This window comes from Balaenoptera acutorostrata, chromosome 21 (genome assembly GCF_949987535.1).
Source record: "Balaenoptera acutorostrata chromosome 21, mBalAcu1.1, whole genome shotgun sequence".
NCBI lineage: Eukaryota > Metazoa > Chordata > Mammalia > Artiodactyla > Balaenopteridae > Balaenoptera > Balaenoptera acutorostrata.
The window spans coordinates 26,212,556-26,231,479 of NC_080084.1; the positions used below are offsets into that span (position 1 = coordinate 26,212,556).

Genomic DNA, 18,924 nt, shown 5'->3' on the forward strand with positions numbered 1-18,924 from the left:
ATTTGGAATGTCTTTATTTTGGGATGTATGTGGTAGTGGTGGCCGGTGGCCAGTGTGAACGGGTGAGGCCTGGCCCTAATCTTACTGGTAAAAATCAGTCTAGCCCTATACTTGCCTGTGAAAGCTTTGTGCCCCACTCTTGGACAGCTTTAAGGAGATGGGCAGGGAGTGGTTGAGTATAGAATTACTCAGCTTGCCTTGACTGTTTCAATAAAACAGTTTTCTAAAAACAAAGCATCTCCGCTCCCTTTCTCCTTTTAAAATCTTCTTGGAAATTGAATTGGGGATCCACACACAGAATCACTTTAATGAAAATTAAGCGGGCTTAAGGTTTACTATGCTTCCTTGGGGAGGAAAGCCCCAAGGCAGCGGGTGGGGATAATTCCCTGTGGAACTACTTGCTCCTTGTGCCTGGGATCCCTGAGTGACCCAAGTGGCCCTTCTCCTTCTCATGCTCAGGATGAGGAGATGGTCCAGGGGCAGCGACCACGGTCAGGAATTCCCCCGTGGGATGGGGTTGGAACAGCAGACCTGGGCACCTCTGTGGGGCTTCTGTGGCTCCCACTCGCTACAGAGAGCCTGACTGCCCTTTCGGTTCCAGAGGGGATGGTTTAAGCAAATCTAGCTTTAGGGACTTCGCCAGCCAGGGTTAAGGAGCAAGACTCCACCGGGTTTGGAGAGGCCTGTTGAAAGAACAGCACACGGTCTGGCTGCTGCCCTCTTGTTGCTCTCGAGGCCGAGCTCTGCCCAGCTAGTGCCGGACAAAGAGGGCGCTTTCAGGCCTCTGTAAACAGCCTATTGTGCAGGGGAGGAGGTGTACAAGGAATGGCAGCATCTTGCCAGCTTGGCTTGCTGCTTTAAGGCGAGATGTCAGGACTTACTTCTTCATTTGCTGCTGCTGCTGGGGCAAGGGTGCTATTTATGTGGGTTTGTTTGAGGGCTGCATTCCTGGAGAAATAGTCCATCAAACCGCTGTTATTCAGCTGGATGAAAGCTTGAGGAACTTTAGAAGGAGAGAAACATCCAGCTCACCCATTTGGGGGATTTATAAATGACATGAAGACAATAAAATGCTAATGTAAGTATCCGTTTGCAGAATCGCAGGAGCTGTGCGTGCGTGTGTGTGTGTGTCCATAGAGAATGATGCCCTTGTGAGTCACCTCTGGCCCTGAGCCACTTTTTTCCTGGTGCAAACAGAATGGTAAGAGGTGACCCTTTGTGTACAGTGGGCCTTGAACCCACATGCTCCCAGGCCGAGGTAAAGGGGTGAATGCTAGCGGTTCTGTAGGACATGGAGAGTGAGACGGATTTCAGATGCCGAGCTCTCCTAATACTGTGGCGTGTGAGTGCTGGAGGGATCTGTAGAGGCCGCCTGCTCTCATGGTTCCTAACCTGGGGTGTGGGCTGCTGGGGGCTTGTGAGCCCCAGGTGCAGACAAGTACGTGCATGTTCTTAGTGGAGAGATTCAGCGGCCCAGCAGAGGGTAAGAATTGTTCCTGTAGAGGAAAAAGCATGAGTTTAGTTAGGTTGGTGTCCCGGTCTTGGGAGATAGCTTCTGGAAGCCTTGTAAGTGTCCAGCCTCCGTTTCCTCATCAGATTTTATATTTTGATGTTTAAATAAGACACACGATGTGAAAGCCTTTCCAAAACACAAAATTGATGCTAATTGTATCATTTAGCTCTTCTTTCCGAAGTTTGGGCAGTTGGGTGCCAGAATTTCTGTTTTCTGACGGTCATGCAGTCCAGTTTCTGTTCCCCTGCCCGTACATCTATTTCTACCCAGGTCTATTTAAAGGCGTCCTCTGCTCTGGTTCTTTGCAGTGAGCTTGTGCCAGGTTTCCCCCACCATTGGTACGCTCCCTGTCATCCTGTGGTTTTAGACTCCAGCTTTATAGGAATTACGAAAGACTCAACTGAGCGAGCTCACTTTCTGTAGGTGTGAGAGTAGCTACAAGGAAGGAGGAGCTGGCTGCCAGTAGCCTTGTGTGTGCAACAAATACTGGCCGCTTAAGCCGGCTTAAAAGCCGACTGAATCATGTTCTTAGCAAACAGCACCATGATTATATGCCTGGGCTATAAAAAACTTCCTGAGATGATGTGGAGATTAAGAATTAGGAAAAAGATTCCAACTAGAGCACTATTGGAACAAGAATAAAATCTGGGTTTTAACCGCTTGTTGGCAAGTACATGAGTCTTGATACTTCTTAGAGACCTGCTGGGACTGTCTTAAGACGTGGCGTTTGTGTTCACCTGGAGCATTTAAAGGCTATTTATTGTGGCTAATTTTCTTTGAATGTAGATCTGCCTCCATTTCTAAATAGCCCAAGTGCCGTTTCCTTAATAGCAGTTAAATAGAAGGGAAAGGATTTATAATACTCCCCATTCACGTTTAAGAGTTCTCCCTTACGTGGATCTACATGAGGTATTGCCTTCGTTCTTCATTGTGTGGACTATAGTTTTCCCATGTATAGCATTAACCGATTTGTTCAGCAAAGTTGATTTGCAGCTTGTTACCCGGCTGCCAGCTAAAAGGCGTGAATTAAACTGCTATAGCTTGTCATCATAACCCACTAAAGATAAGAATTTAGCTGGATTTAAATCCTTAGTGTTACAGATTAGTACCTAATAAAATGTTCTTGCATGGGTGCTACTGAATCAGCACTTTTCTGTGTTTTTTTTTTTAAAGTTTTCTTTCCTAAACTTATTTCTAGAAATAGACTTATTTTTTTCTTAGTATAATGCTACTGAATCAGCAATTTTCTGGGTTTTGTTTTTTTTTTTTAAAGTTTTCTTTCCTAGACTTATTTCTAGAAATAGACATTTCTTTCTTAGTATAATGCCATCTACTTGTAGCTTGGCTATTGCTGATGCTTAATATAATCTAAAAAAATTAATCACTTGTTTATGACTGTGTTTGTTTATGGGGGGATGATTTAATATTCTCACACAGGGATGTGAGTCTGTTGAACAACTCCTGTAAATTTGCACCATCTAGGTTTTACGGAAATGACTTCAGGGACTTTGGGGAGAGAGGAGGGAAGGGCAGGCATGTGTGTAATAAATAGGGTGGGTACCTCCCATTCAGACTCGAAGTGCTGTGAGGTGATGAAGACAGCCAGAGTGATTGGAGGGAAAGGCAGGTGTGCACATTATATGCATAAGGTTTCTATGCATCCGTGGAGTTGCAATACCATGTATGAAATCTAACCAGTCGGGGCCAGTAAGACCTGGACTTGATTTGTCTGCTTATGTTCGAAGTCTCGGTGTAAACGTCCCCTCCTCAGAGGGGCCTTCCCTGATCACTGGGTCTTAATGGTGCTAAGACTTACTCCACCTTGCAGACAGATACTGCTTGTTTATCTCCCCCACTAGCTGGTTAGCCCGTTGAGAGCCCAGACCAGGTCATCTGGCACTGTCTTCCCAGCTCCTAGCCCACACAAGATGCTCAGAATTGTTGAATGGCTGGGATAGTTCAGTTCGAGTTATGAATTCATCTAGAAGAAACCTGCTGTCAGTGTACTGATAATCAGTTACTTTCTTGAGCTGTCTTATGTCCGTTTGACATGACCACCCAACATCTGATCGTTCATTTCAGTGGTTTTAAAAAAAATATGCCCATTGTCTCTCCTTATTGGGCTGCTGAGCAGAAAGAAAACAGTGTCTGTCTTCAGAACTGGCACCGGCATTGACACTCACTGATCCTGTCCCTGCCCAGTGGGGTGACTGCTCCCAGCTTCTCATTGGCCTATCCTCCACTGTCTGTTCTCTGGGGAAGTCAAGTATGGATTTTGTCTGCTAGTTACCTTTAGCCCAGTGGGCAGCAGCACAGGACCAGGCATGTGACGGGTGCCCTGAGAGAACTTGGCAGGCTGGGTAAGTGCCCGGTGAGCACGTCCATCCCCTCCTCCGCCCCTACCCCGCTGCCTAGTCTGCTTCTGCAGTGGTGTGTCACCCAGCAGCCAGCTGTTGGTGGCACAGATGGTGAGTGGTTTTGTAACTGCTGGTGCTTTCTCTGCACAGTTATGACCTGAAGAAATGCACTTACCTGCTCCTTCTCTGTTGTCATGTTAAAGCTCAAAATTTTCTGTGTGTCTGTGTGTCTGTGTGTGTGTATGTATGCCTACACAGGACTATTGTAGCACAAGATTGCATTACATTGCCTCCTAGAGTATTGATGGCCAGTGAAAGCTCCTGATATTCTGCAGCTCTGTAAAAATATATATACGAAGATATAGATTTAAATTTGAAGAGGGTTTCTATATTTGGGGAAAAAAAAACGATTTTCAGTCTTGGGACCTAGCTATTTAAAAAACATATAATAAGGAGCTCAAAAATACCATCTGAATTAATGATAAAGGTTAACACTTGTCGCATTGCCGGGCAGTTTTTGAGAAAAGTCTTTCAGATCGTTTACTAGGATTTCCTTCCCTGTACTGCCAAATATACTTTAGAGCAGTTATTCATCAATAATTTTCTAATTAGAATTATTCTTATTTGTTCTCTGTACTGCACATTTATTTTTACATTGAGATATATATATATATATATATATATATATATATATATAAATTGTTTATAATATTCAATTTGAGGCTTTAATATATATATGGAGTTGTTCATCTGATTTTCTTCGGTGTGTTTTGGCTTCTTAATTTTGTATGTAAACTCCCTGTAGTTGTGTTGTCTTTTATTACCTCTGTCTCTTACTGTTCTCCATGCAGGACTAATCACAGAATGTCAGTAGAGGAAATAATAATAATGCCCAACATGGATTGAACACATTGTGGTGCCTCACACCATTCTAAGCTCTTTATGTGACCCGTTTAGTCCTTATAAAAGCCCTATGAGATAGGTGCTGTTTTTGTGGATGAGGAAACTGAGGCACAGAAAGGGCAAGTGATTTGTCCCCAGTCATACAGCTGATGAGCTGGGGAGGCGGGATTTGGCTCTAGAATCTGGGATCTTAAATACTATTTTATACTTTCTCTCAAATACTATGCTATAATCTCTCTAGATATTTGCTAGATAAATATCTCTAGATATTTATGCACACCCTTTTATTATTTATTTTAGCTATAATAGCTTGAGGAATATAAATGACACTGTTTTGTCAGAATAGCCAACTCCAGTTTTCCATGCGCTTATATGGCTGCTTTTGTGGTACAAAGAGCGTGGGGAAGGTGAGGGGCCCACTCAAAACCCAGCTTGGTCTCTTTCACTAGCTGGTGAGCTTGTGCTGAGCTTTGTCAGAAGAAATGGAAACTGATGGCCTTTGGGTGGTTCGGGCTAGTTTCTGCCTCTCTGTTCTTCTCCCCATCAGCTGTGATAATGAGAGTTGAGTGTATTTGATTAGGTGGAAGAGAACAAGAGAGAGAATATAAGGCAAGAAAATGGTAACTTATGCCCCTTGTGGGAACATTTTATGGCAGGAATTCTGAGTGACTAAATCTTTTTAATGTGGTCAACAAAAACTTTACACACGATGATAGAAGTAAAACGAATTCCTAAACTGTTTTTAGAGAAGTGAGATTTGACAGCCAAGAAAAGACCTGGACTGTCAGCCTGTGGCTTTAGTGCCCCCGATTGGTCAGCCAGCGTCGAGCTGATGGTCGGCCCCGGGAGTCTGGAGCAGCATCGCGCCGCCCTGGAATGAACGTGACGTTTTTCTCTCCGGCAGATATCGGCGTAGTGTGCCACCAACCCAGGACGATGCAAGCCCACGAGCTGTCCCAGTACTTTCGGATGCCAGAGATGGTTGACTTCCGGCAGTACGTGCGCACACTTCCAACCAACACACTCATGGGCTTCGGTGCGTTCGCGGCGCTCACCACCTTCTGGTACGCCACGCGGCCGCGGGCCCTGAAGCCACCGTGCGACCTGGCCATGCAGTCGGTGCAGGTGGCGGTAAGTGGAGCCTGGCCGTCCCCGGGCCTCTGCCTCTCTCTCCGCAGGTTCCAGGCCCCATCGAAGGCGGCGTCGAGCAAGGTCATAATCACAAGCAAATATTGGCGGGGCACTTTGTGAACTGAAATGTGCTCCCCAAACAGAATTTCAGCAGTGATGAGAAGAGGAGGGCAAAAAATAGGACAGAGGGACACAGGCAGTGACACTGCTTGGGTGTCTGGCCACGTCACACGGAGCAGAGGCTCGTCCCATAATCTCATGGGGCTTCTGCCCTGCGCTGGGCTCTGAGCTGTGCCCAGAGGATCCTGAGAGGGGAAAGGACAGGCACAGGGTCCCTGCCCTCAGCGGAGAAGAGGGTTGTCAATTGTTAGAGAAAGAAGGATTTCACCTGTGGTTGTCTGATACCTGGAACACATTGCACAGGGGTTAAAAAGGACTCAGGGATTTCTTTTTTTTTTTTGGCTGCATACTCATTAATTGCTTCTTTATATCAGATTTTTTTAAGTTGAGTTTTTAGAACAGTTTTAGATTTACAGAAAAATTACAGAATTTCCATAAACCCCACATCTATTTCTGCTATTATTAACATCTAACATTAGTATGGTACATCTGTTTTTTGTTTTTGTTTTGTTTTAAGCTTTTTTTTTAATTCTTGAATTTTATTTTATTTTTTTATACAGCAGCTTCTTATTAGTTATCTATTTTATACATATTAGTGTATACATGTCAATCCCAACCTCCCAATTCATCCCACCACCACACCCCCGCCACTTTCCCCCCTTGGTGTCCATACGTTTGTTCTCTACATCTGTGTCTCTGTTTCTGCCTTGCAAACAGGTCCATCTGTACTATTTTTCTAGATTCCACATATATGCATTAATATATGATACTTGTTTTTCTCTTTCTGACTTACTTCACTCTATATGACAGTCTCTAGATCCATCCATGTCTCTACAAATGACCCAATTTCATTCCTTTTTATAGCTGAGTAATATTCCATTGTATATATGTACCACATCTTCTTTATCCATTCGTCTGTTGATGGGCATTTAGGTTGCTTCCATGACCTGGCTATTGTAAATAGTGCTGCAGTGAACATTGGGGTGCATGTGTCTTTCTGAATTATGGTTTTCTCTGGGTATATGCCCAGTAGTGGGATTGCTGGGTCATATGATAATTCTATTTTTAATTTTATAAGGAACCTCCATAGTGGCTGTATCAATTTACATTCCCACCAACAGTGCAAGAAGGTTCCCTTTTCTCCACACCCTCTCCAGCATTTGTTGTCTGTAGATTTTCTGATGATGCCCATTCAAACTGGTGTGAGGTGATAACCTCATTGTAGTTTTGATTTGCATTTCTCTAATAATTAGTGATGTTGAGCAGCTTTTCATGTGCCTCTTGGCCATCTGTATGTCTTCTTTGGAGAAATGTCTATTTAGGTCTTCTGCCCATTTTTGGATTGGGTTGTTTGTTTTTTAATATTGAGCTGGGTGAGCTCTTTATATATTTTGGAGATTAATCCTTTGTCCGTTGATTCATTTGCAAATATTTCTCCCATTCTGAGGGTTGTCTTTTCGACTTGTTTATGGTTTCCTTTGCTGTGCAAAAGCTTTTAAATTTCATTAGGTCCCATTTGTTTATATTTGTTTTTACTTCCATTACTCTAGGAGGTGGGTCAAAAAAGATCTTGCTGTGATTTATGTCAAAGAGTGTTCTTCCTGTTTTCACCTAAGAGTTTTATACTGTCCAGTCTTACATTTAGGTCTGGAATCCATTTTGAGTTTATTTTTGTGTATGGTGTTAGGGAGTGTTCTAATTTCATTCTTTTACATGTAGCTGTCCAGTTTTTCTGGCCCCACTTATTGAAGAAGCTGTCTTTTCTTCATTGTATATCCTTGGCTCCTTTGTCATAGATTAGTTGACCATAGGTGCTTGGGTTTATCTCTGGGTTTCCATCCTGCTCCATTGATCTATATTTCTGTTTTTGTGCCATTATCATATTGTCTTGATTACTGTAGCTTTGTAGTATAGTCTGAAGTCAGGGAGTCTGATTCCTCTAGCTATGTTTTTTTCCCTCAAGATTGCTTTGGCTATGCAGGGTCTTTTTGTCTCCATACAAATTTTAAGATTTTTTGTTCTAGTTCTGTAAAAAGTGCCATTGTTAATTTGATAGGGATTGCGTTGAATCTGTAGATTGCTTTGGGTAGTATAGTCATTTTCACAATATTGATTCTTCCAGTCCAGGAACATGGTATATCTCTCCATCTGTTTTTGTCATCTTTGATTTCTTTCATCAGTGTCTTATAGTTTTCTGAGTACAGGACTTTTACCTCCTTAGGTAAACCTTAGGTAGGTTTATTCCTGGGTATTTTATTCTTTTTGTTGCAATGGTGAATGGGATTGTTTCCTTAACTTCTCTTTCTGATCTTTTGTTCTTAGTGTATAGGAATGCAAGAGGTTTCTGTGCATTAATTTTGTATCCTGCAACTTTACCAAATTCATTGATTAGCTCTAGTAGTTTTCTGGTGGCGTCTTAAGGATTCTCTATGTATAGTATCATGTCATCTGCAAACAGTGTCAGTTTTACTTCTTCTTTTCCAATTTGTACACCTTTTATTTCTTTTTCTTTGATTGCTGTGGCTAGGACTTACAAAACTATATTGAATAATAGTTGTGAGAGTGGACATCCTTGTCTTGTTCCTGATCTTAGAGGAAATGCTTTCAGTTTTTCACCATTGAGAATGATATTTGCTGTGGGTTTGTTATATATGGCCTTTATTATGTTGAGGTAGGTTCCCTCTATGCCCACTTTCTGGAGAGTTTTTATCATAAATGGGTGTTGAGTTTTGTCAAAAGCCTTTTCTGCGTCTATTGAGATGATCATATGGTTTTTATTCTTCAATTTGTTAACATCACATTGATTGACTTGCATATATTGAAGAATCCTTGCATCCCTGGGATAAATCCCACTTGATCATGGTGTATGATCCTTTTAATGTGTTGTTGGATTCTGTTTACTAGTATTTTGTTTAGCATTTTTGCATCTATATTCATCAGTGATATTGGTCTGTAATTTTCTTTTTTTGTAGTATCTTCCTCTGGTTTTGGTATCAGGGTGATGGTGGCATCGTAGAATGAGTTTGGGAGTGTTCCTTCCTCTGCAATTTTTCGGAAGAGTTTGAGAAGGATAGATGTTAACTCTTCTTTAAATGTTTGATAGAATTCGCCTGTGAGGCCATCTGGTCCTGGGCTTTTGTTTGTTGCACAACTTTTCATCACAGTTTCAATTTCAGTGCTTGTGATTGGTCTGTTTTTATTTTCTATTTCTTCCTGGTTCAGTCTCGGAAGGTTGTGCTTTTCTAAGAATTTGTCCATTTCTTCCAGGTTGTCCATTTTATTGGCATACAGTTGCTTGTAGTAGTCTCTTAGGATGCTTTCTATTTCTGCGGTGTCTGTTGCAACTTCTCCTTTTTCATTTCTAATTTTATTGATTTGAGTCCTCTCCCTCTTTTTCTTGATGAGTCTGGCTAATGGTTTATCAATTTTGTTTATCTTCTCAAAGAACCAGCTTTCAGTTTTATTGATCTTTGCTATTGTTTTCTTTGTTTCTATTTCATTTATTTCTGCTCTGATCTTTATGATTTCTTTCCATCTACTAACTTTGGGTTTGTTTGTTCTTCTTTCTCTAGTTCCTTTAGGTGTAAGGTTAGATTGTTTATTTGAGGTTTTTCTTGTTTCTTGAGGTAGGATTGTATTGCTATAAACTTCCCTCTTAGAACTGCTTTTGTTGCATCCCACATATTTTGGATGGTCGTGTTTTCATTGTCATTTGTCTCTAGGTATTTTTTGATTTCCTCTTTGATTTCTTCACTGATCTCTTGGTTATTTAGTAATGTATTGTTTAACCTCCATGTGTTCGTGTTTTTTATGTTTTTCTCCCTGTAATTTACTTCTAATCTCAGTGTTGTGGTCGGAAAAGATGCTGATATGATTTCAATTTTCTTAAATTTACTGAGGCTTGATTTGTGCCTCAAGATGTGATCTATCCTGGAGAATGTTCTGTGTGCACTTGGGAAGAAAGTGTAATCTGCTGTTTAAAGATGGAATGTCGCATAAATATCAATTAAATCTATCTGGTCTGTAGTGTCATTTAAAACTTTCGTTTCCTTATTAATTTTCTGTCTGGATGATCTGTCCATTTGTGTAAGTGAGTTGGTAAAATCCCCCACTGTTGTTGTGTTACTGTCGATTTCCTCTTTTATAGCTGTTAGCATTTGCCTTATGTGTTGAGGTGCTCCTGTGTTGAGGTGCTCCTATGTTGGGTGCATATATATTTATAATTGTTATTATATCTTCTTCTTGGATTGATCCCTTGATCATTATGTAGTGTCCTTCCTTGTCTCTTGTAACATCCTTTATTTTAGAGTCTATTGTATCTGATATGAGTATTGCTACTACAGCTTTCTTTTGATTTCCATTTGCATGGAATATCTTTTTCCATCCCCTCACTTTCAGTCTGTATGTGTCCCTAGGTCTGAAGTGGGTCTCTTGTAGACAGCATATAGATGGGTCTTGTTTTTGTATCCATTCAGCGAGCCTGTGTCTTTTGGTTGGAGCATTTAATCCATTCACGTTTAAGGTAATTATCGATATGTATGTTCCTATGACCATTTTCTTAATTGTTTTGGGTTTGTTTTTGTAGGTCCTTTTCTTCTCTTGTGTTTCCCACTTAGAGAAGTTCCTTTAGCATTTGTTGTAGAGCTGGTTTGGTGGTGCTGAATTCTCTTAGTTTTTGCTTGTCTGTAAAGCTTTTGATTTCTCCATCGATCTGAATGAGACCCTTGCCGGGTAATCTTGGTTATAGGTTCTTCCCTTTCATCACTTTAAATATATTGTGCCACTCCCTTCTGGCTTGTAGAATTTCTGCTGAGAAAGCAGCTGTTAACCTTATGGGAGTTCCTTTGTATGTTATTTGTCATTTTTCCCTTGTTGCTTTTAGTAATTTTTCTTTGTCTTTAATTTTTGTCAGTTTGATTACTATGTGTCTTGGCGTGTTTCTCCTTGGGTTTATCCTGTATGGGACTTGCTGTGCTTCCTGGACTTGGGTGGCTATTTTCTTTCCCATGTTAGGGAAGTTTTCGACTATAATCTCTGCAAATATTTTCTCTGGTCCTTTCTCTCTCTCTCTTCTCCTTCTGGGACCCCTATAATTCAAATGTTGTTGCATTTAATGTTGTCCCAGAGGTCTCTTAGGCTGTCTTCATTTCTTTTCATTCTTTTTTCTTTATTCTGTTCCGCAGCAGTGAATTCCACCATTCTGTCTTCCAGGTGACTTATCTATTCTTCTGCCTCAGTTATTCTGCTATTGATTCCTTCTAGTGTAGTCTTCATTTCAGTTATTGTATTGTTCATCTCTGTTTGTTTGTTCTTTAATTCTTCTGGGTCTTTGTTAAACATGTCTTGCATCTTCTCGATCTTTGCCTCCATTCTTTTTCCGAGGTCCTGGATCATCTTCACTATCATTATTCTGAATTTTTTTTCTGGAAGGTTGTCTATCTCCACTTCATTTAGTTGTTTTTCGGGGGTTTTATCTTGTTCCTTCATCTGGTACATAGCCCTCTTCCTTTTCATCTTGTCTATCTTTCTGTGAATGTGGTTTTTGTCCACAGGCTGCAGGATTGTAGTTCTTCTTGCTTCTGCTGTCTGCCCTCTGGTGGGTGAGGCTATCTAAGGGGCTTGTGCAAGCTTCCTGATGGGAGGGACTGGTGGTGGGTAGAGGTGGGTGCTGCTCTGGTGGGCAGAGCTCAGTAAAACTTTAATCTGCTTGCCTAGTGATGGGTGGGGCTGAGTTCCCTCCCTGTTAGTTGTTTGGCCTGAGGCGACCCAGCCCTGGAGCCTGCAGTGTCCTTGTCCCCATGGTGAGCCACAGCCACCCCCTGCCTCTGCAGGAGACTCTCCAACACTAGCAGGTAGGTCTGGTTCAGTCTACTATGGGGTCACTGCTCCTTCCCCCTGGGTCCTGATGTGCACACTACTTTGTGTGTGCCCTCCGAGAGTAGAGTCTCTGTTTCCCCCAGTCCTGTCGAAGTCCTGCAATCAAATCCCACTAGCTTTCAAAGTCTGATTCTCTGGGAATTCCTCCTCCTGTTGCCGGACCCGCAGGTTGGGAAGCCTGACGTGGGGCTCAGAGCCTTCACTCCAGTGGGTGGACTTCTGTGATATAATTTTTCTGCAGTTTGTGAGTCACCCACCCAGTGGTTATGGGATTTGATTTTATTGTGATTCCACCCCTCCTACCGTCTCACTGGGGCTTCTCGTTTGTCTTTGGATGTGGGGTATCTTTTTTGGTGAGTTCCAGTGTCTTCCTGTTGATGATTGTTCAGCAGTTAGTTGTGATTCTGGTGCCTCTCACAAGAGGGAGTTGGGATTTGGGGACTTATAATAGGATGAGGCCAGACTGGGAGCCTGCAGGGTTAATGTGGCCACAGAATTTAGGATGGGCGTGAAGAATCAAGGACATTCAAGAGGTATGTAAGGTAGAGTTGGGTGCCGTGGTTGTGTTTAACTTGGGCAAACAAAAGGTCAGGCTCTCATCGCTCTAAAAACCAAGCAGAGAGTGATGTTCCGTAATTAGGGCTTGCTGGGTGGGATGATAGGGACGTCCAAAGAGAGATACTCAGTGCTCCTGCTCTGCCTTCCTTCCCTCGCACATCTCTTTTTAAGGTTAATAGAAAAGATGAAGCAGCCAGGTGTTCACTGGTGCTTTGACTCTTCACCTCCTCTCTGTAGTTTCCTGCTTTCCCCTACCCAGGTCAGAATTCATTTTCAGGATTTATGACTCACAAAAGAAAAGCAATGGGAAACAGAGAATCGCCTCATTTACTTTTAGATGTAGCAGTGAATGGTCGCCCCCCACCCCCTCCCTGCCCTCCTCTGACCCGGACTGCTGGTCTCGAGCAGGAGAGTGTGTCCTTCCAAATGAAGCCCTGGCCTAATTAATACCTTTTTGGTATTTATAGGGTTTCAGTTCTTTGTTTCATTTCAGACAATTTCTTGGCTTCATTAATGTGGAACTCTTAAAATATATAAAAAGATATGTCAGTGTAATTCATGCCAAAATGTAAAAATAGAACAAACTACTGCTGAGGAAAGCTGGCTTTGTATTTTATTTCTAGTTAGAAGGTAAACTTAGTATTTCACAACAGCTAGTCATATACCAAGTATAAATAGAATTTAATTTTTTCTAATATGTGTGAAGTTTTTGGCATCCCTTCTCTTCTGGCAGGGGACTTGGTGTCTCACCGCAGCATTGCCATCACTCTGAAAAGAGTACTTGGCCAGTATAGATTTAAGATATTTTTAATTAAGCAGTAACTGTAAAAAATAAAAAATAAAAAAGCCAAATTCTTATTCTATGAGAAATTGGAGAGGCACTTACAATGTGGTTTTTAAGTTCCAGTTTAGCATAAAGTCATTGAGCCTTATTAAAATAATCATACATGGGGCTTCCCTGGTGGCGCAGTGGTTGGGAGTCCGCCTGCCAATGCAGGGGACGCGGGTTCGAGCCCTGGTCTGGGAGGATCCCACATGCCGCGGAGCGGCTGGGCCCGTGAGCCACAACTGCTGAGCCTGCGCGTCTGGAGCCTGTGCTCCGCAACAAGAGAGGCCGCGACAGTGAGAGGCCCGCGCACCGCGATGAAGAGTGGCCCCCACTTGCCGAAACTGGAGAAAGTCCTCGCACAGAAACGAAGACCCAACCCAGCCAAAAATAAATAAATAAATAAATATTTAAAAAAAAAAATCATACATGTTCTCTGTAGAACAATTTAAAACTACAGATAAGCAGAAAGAAAATTAAAATCTCTAATTCCATTACCTGGTGTATGGGCTTCCTGATTTTTCTCCTTGTTTATAGGAATAGATTTAGCTCTGATTTTCAGAATTTGTAGGTCTTAGGAAGAGATACAAAATTTGCTTTGCATATCTAAAAAAGAACTTAAAATATTGAATTTGGGATTACGATACTTAGTAATATAGATGCTTTTATATAGCTAGCATCGTCACATGGACTTCCATGGCAGAAAGAGTAACTTAATTCGTTAAGTATTAATCAGGAGCCTGTCTGGCTGGCACTGTTGAAGGGGCTGATCAGCCGAATAAAGTATTGTTGCTTTGTTCCTACTTCGAAGCCAAGTAAGCACCATTTGCCCATCGCCACCTTCACACCCCCCTCCCATTTTGCATAGGCAGTTTTTTCACCCTCCTCTTCCCGTAAACTTTACATGCCTATGAGAATGAGAGGAATCTGCCCTTTGCGTTTGGCTACATCTCATCACTACCCACACGGGCTGCTTCCCAGTCACACTTTTCTTTTAAAGCAGCAGCACAGAGGGGACTTCCCTGGCAGTCCAGTGGTTAGGACTCCACAATTCCACTGCAGGGAGCGTGGGTTCCATCCCTGGTCACGGCACTAAGATCCTGCATGCCGCACAGTGTGGCCAAAAAAAAAGGAAGAAAATAAATAAATAAATAAATAAATAAAGCAGCAGCACAGAGGTTCTGGATAAGTTAAAGCTTCTGAAATTTCCTTTTACAAATCAGGGTAATAAAGAGGCTGTTAGCACCCGTCCAGGAAAGGTGATGCAGACACACGCTATAGAATAGGGCAGAGAAACTGGAGTTGGCAACAGAATCCCAAAAGTGTCTCATAAGTTTTTGAGCCTGGTTTGATCAGGACCCTATTTAGAGAGCCGTTTCCCTCTGTCTGCAGGTACAGCCCCCACCCTGCAGCAGTGCGTGTCCGGGAGGAAGTCTGTCTTCCACAGCGTTTCTCTACTGTTGCTCCATAACTTTGAGCAGGGGGTGAAAGCACGTTTTTGTGTGTGTATCTGGGTGTTTTTGTTTTTTGTTTTTTAAATCACATTCACAAGTGATGTGCAAGTTTTCCAGTTTTAGCTGGTCTCAACCTGTTCTCTGGAATTGAGATCTCATGTCCCACTCGTGGAGCTGATCTTTGCTGGAGTGACCAGAAACCCTTTGGGACTGATCAGGGCCCAGGCCGTGGTAGTTGCAGTTACGGGGCGTAGGAGAGCATTTTGGAGCCGGAAGGGACCAGAGGGACAGGGGTAGCTGTGGCCAAGGCTGGACCTGACCGCTCTGCTTGGACCAGGCGGCCTTGGGCAGGCTCACCCAGCCTGACCTTCAGATTCCTCATCTGGAGAACGGAAGTGACGGGACCTTCCCTCCCGCAGTGTTAAGAGACTGCATAGATGCAAGCAGCATCCACTCGGCCCAAGAGAAGCGTTCAGTAAATGTTAGTTTCTTCTTCCGTGAAGGTCTTCTCTTTGAACCCTCACATTTTATACACAAGAAAATAAGTGAGCCCACAGAGGTGAAATTATACCATACAGTTAGTGGAAGTTCTGGAACTCTGTTATGCTGCCTCATTATGGTGGTTGAAAGTTATGTACTATAACTAGGACTCTGGTCGGGGGAAAAGGATAAAGCAGGATAATAAGGAAACTTTGGATCCATGTAGGTAAATTTGATGAGTCAGTGGCTAGAGTTTCTAAACCCAGGAGCAGACTCTTCTGAAAACGGATTTGCAGGCAAATGAGTCCAAAGGTAGTAATGGAAATGGAAGGAGGAGAAGGTACAGGTAGGGTAAGAAACAGAGTCTGGGGTCCCCCACACGGGTTGGATGTATTGATAGGATCAGAAATTGTCAAGGATGAGGTGGAGGTGGGGACCGGGGGAGGGGCAGAGCGCTGTCAGAACCTGGGCAGCAGCCCACGCGAGTTGTGGTGAGCTTCTGCCTTCCCTGAACCGGGTCGGACATAGGTGGGGCTAGAGCAGAACTCGGTGCTGATGGGGTCGTGGGCCTGGGTTTAAGGGGTTTAGGCAACAGACCATTACAAAGTATAGATGAGAACCATTGCCGTTGCGGAAGGAGGTGGCAGGACGAGTATGTGAATTCCTCCAATTGATGAAAGATGTCTTACAGGCATTGAGATGGCTATCTTCTCAAATTACATTGGAAAGATTTTTGAGACCTACCATGAGATTATAATGCACTGAAACAAAAGCTCAAGTTAACTGTTTTGTTTTGTTCTTAAAAATTAGAGAAGGGAATACATCCTTGCGAGTAAAAACTTTTTTATACTTTCCAGTCCTTAGCATTTTAAAGGCTTCATTTGAAGACTATCACAACTTAGTTTAAAATGTACCTCTGGTAACTCAACCAGTTAGTCTATAACAGAGTCACTGTTTCGACTTGTTACCAGGCCTTGGCTTAGCGTGGGTTCATACCTTTTAATATGTAGAACCAGTTCTGTGGGTATAACTCATCCTGTCTCCATGTTGGATGACTTACTTCCACCCCAGATAACCTCATGACATCCAGGTCACATGCTGGCTGGGTGACCCTTCTGCATGAAAGGTTGAGATTTAAACATTCATATGTTGGGATATATATATGGTGAGGAACTTGCCTTAGCATTTTAATCCCGTGCTGCTGAAAGTCAAATATAGAGGCTGGGACACTCTGGATTTGATCCTCCCTGAGTCACAGAGAAGGTATGAGATGGGCATTCATTTAGCAAATACATGGTGTGCCCAGACCAGGCAGGAAGAGGCTGCTGCCCTTGCGGAGTGTACAGCCCGGCAGGAAGGACCACCAAGGACTCCCTCCAGCCCTGGCAGAGGACAAGGGCCATCCTCAAACTAAGAGTCACATGAGTGACTTGTTTTCATGCCACAAAACTAGAACCACGGTTCTTTATCAGGAAGAACTTGAAAGAAGCAAACTAAAGGTAGCACATCCAGCCTGTGGAAGACATGCTCAGTAAATAGCAAGGCTTTCGAATTCAAAAGTCCCCTCCTCCAGGGAGGCCTTCTTGATGCCATTGCTTATCCGGACAAACCTTTGGCCTCCCAGCTCACGTGCCCACTGTGACAGGGACTGGCATTCTTAGTCCATGTGTACAGGTGCCTATGGAGACTGCCACTGAGCAGGATTTCCCCCGTGGCTGGCAGAATCACGTTTGACACAGGGTATGGGTGTAAAGACCTACTTGCAAACTGGCAAAGCAATTTCCACACGAGAAGAGAGCAGGTCGTTGTTTGAAAGCTTTTATGAAGTTCTCACCCTGGACTTGTGGAGACAAAGGGGTGATGATGGTGCCCCCCCCAAAAAAAGAGTTGAACTCCTAGAAACAGTGAGTAGAATGGTGGTTGCCAGGGGCTGGGTGGGTGGAGGAAACAGGGAGAGGTTGGTAAAGGGTCCAAACTTTCAGCTGTCAGAGGAATAAGGTCTGAGGATCTGATGTCTGACATGGTGACTGTAGTTGATAATGTTGTATCGTATAATTGAAATTTGCTGAGAGAGTAGAACTTAAGTGTCCAAAAAAGATTTAAAAGGGTAAATATGTGAGGTGATGGATGTATTAATTAACTCGATGGGGGGATCCTTTCACAGCGCATGTGTGTATCACGTCACGTTGTCCACTGTAGATATGTTACAGTGTTGTCAGTTACACCTCAGCAAAGCTGGAAAAACACAGCAAGAGTGGCAATGCCCTTCCGGACCTGAGTGGAGGGGCTTAAGCGGCTGTTGAACTGGGCAGGATGAGAGGCAGCAGCGTGGGGACGAGCCCGAGGGGAAGCTGCAGGGGCAGAGCAAGAGGAAGGCTGTCCAGGAAGGGCAGGTGTGGCCAGACGGTGGGCTCACTCCCTCCTCTGACACAGCCCTGTGGGCATGTGGAGGACTGACAGGGCAATCTGCGAGGGGCATTAGCCTCGTCAGGCGTTAGTCTGAGCCAGGTCCACACGAGGAGGAAGGGAGGGGCGGCCTCGTTCCTGCAGTCACGTGTAAATGTGAACTTAAACGTGAGCATCATTCTCATCTCTGGGAAGCCCGGGAACAGTCGACTAGGAGAGCGTGTGAGACTTTGGAAGAATCCCTTGGTTTGAGGCTCTGGCTTCATATCTGTCTGGAATCCTTGTGTAAATCTGTGATTAGGCATTAACGCTCACTTACTTACCTTTTGTAATTGCGAGCTCCTGTCACTGTTCCCCACGGCCTGTTCTTCCCTGTGATATGATTATACGTGTGGCCAGGGAAAGAGGTGGGCAGAGATGTGCCCTTGCAGCCCCACCACTGGCGACTTTGCTGCTGTGATATTCAGAGAATTTTCACACAAGTTTTCCAGAAGCATCACAACTTCAGAGGGCATTTTCAGCCAGTTGTCCTAGCAGTTGGGGCACAGAGGGTGGGATGGAGGGGACATGGGTTCAAGCCCTGGTCCGGGAAGATGCCACATGCTGTGGAGCAGCTAAGCCCGTGCGCCACAACTACTGAGCCTGAGCTGTAGAGCCCACGAGCCACAACTACTGAGCCCACGTGCTGCAACTACTGAAGCCCACGTGCCTAGAGCCCGTGCTCCGCAACAAGAGAAGCCACCGCAGTGAGAAGGCCATGCACCACAACGAAGAGTAGCCCCCGCTCACTGCAACTAGAGAAAGCCCACACGCAGCAACAAAGACCCAACGAAGCCCAATAAATAAATAAATAAGTAAATTAATTAATTAGCCTCGCCCCAAGCAAGGTCCACTCCTGTCGAATGAAACACGGCAGATGTAGGCCTTCTGAGCCTCTGGGCAAAAACCCCGCCTTCACTGCAGCCTCTAAAAGGCCGAACAAGGGTAAGGAACAGACGCGTTTCCTTCAGACTATGAGCTAGTGCCTCGCTCGTTCTAAGTGGCCAGCACTCGGAGATGCTACAGGCAGGCTTGTTTTGCTGGACCAGTGTGTGTTTGTGGGAATTTGGATTTTGTGACTTTGAACTCTCTCCCCTTCCACGGAGTTGGGAGGGAGCTATTTTCCCTTGTGCAGTTGGCTAGTTTTCTCTGGTGACGAGATTGACCTGTGTTTGGCGGCACAGAACTGGTTTGCTAAGTACTGAGTCGGCCTCCCCCACCCCTTAGGCAGGTCCTCCCGTCGGTACAGGGGGCGCTCAG

The 18,924-nt window shown here is 43.9% G+C and overlaps 1 protein-coding gene across 2 annotated transcripts in view; it reads left to right on the forward strand.

The window, feature by feature from the left end:
• The window catches only part of ACSL1 (acyl-CoA synthetase long chain family member 1), a 69,898-nt gene that overhangs the window by 14,516 nt on the left and 36,458 nt on the right, over positions 1 to 18,924 (forward strand). For both annotated transcript variants that reach the window (XM_057537227.1, XM_057537228.1), the window contains exon 2: positions 5,678 to 5,904. In XM_057537227.1, the coding sequence (XP_057393210.1) occupies positions 5,710 to 5,904 (195 nt within the window). In that variant the 5' untranslated portion in view covers positions 5,678 to 5,709. The remainder of the gene's footprint in view (positions 1 to 5,677; positions 5,905 to 18,924) is intronic.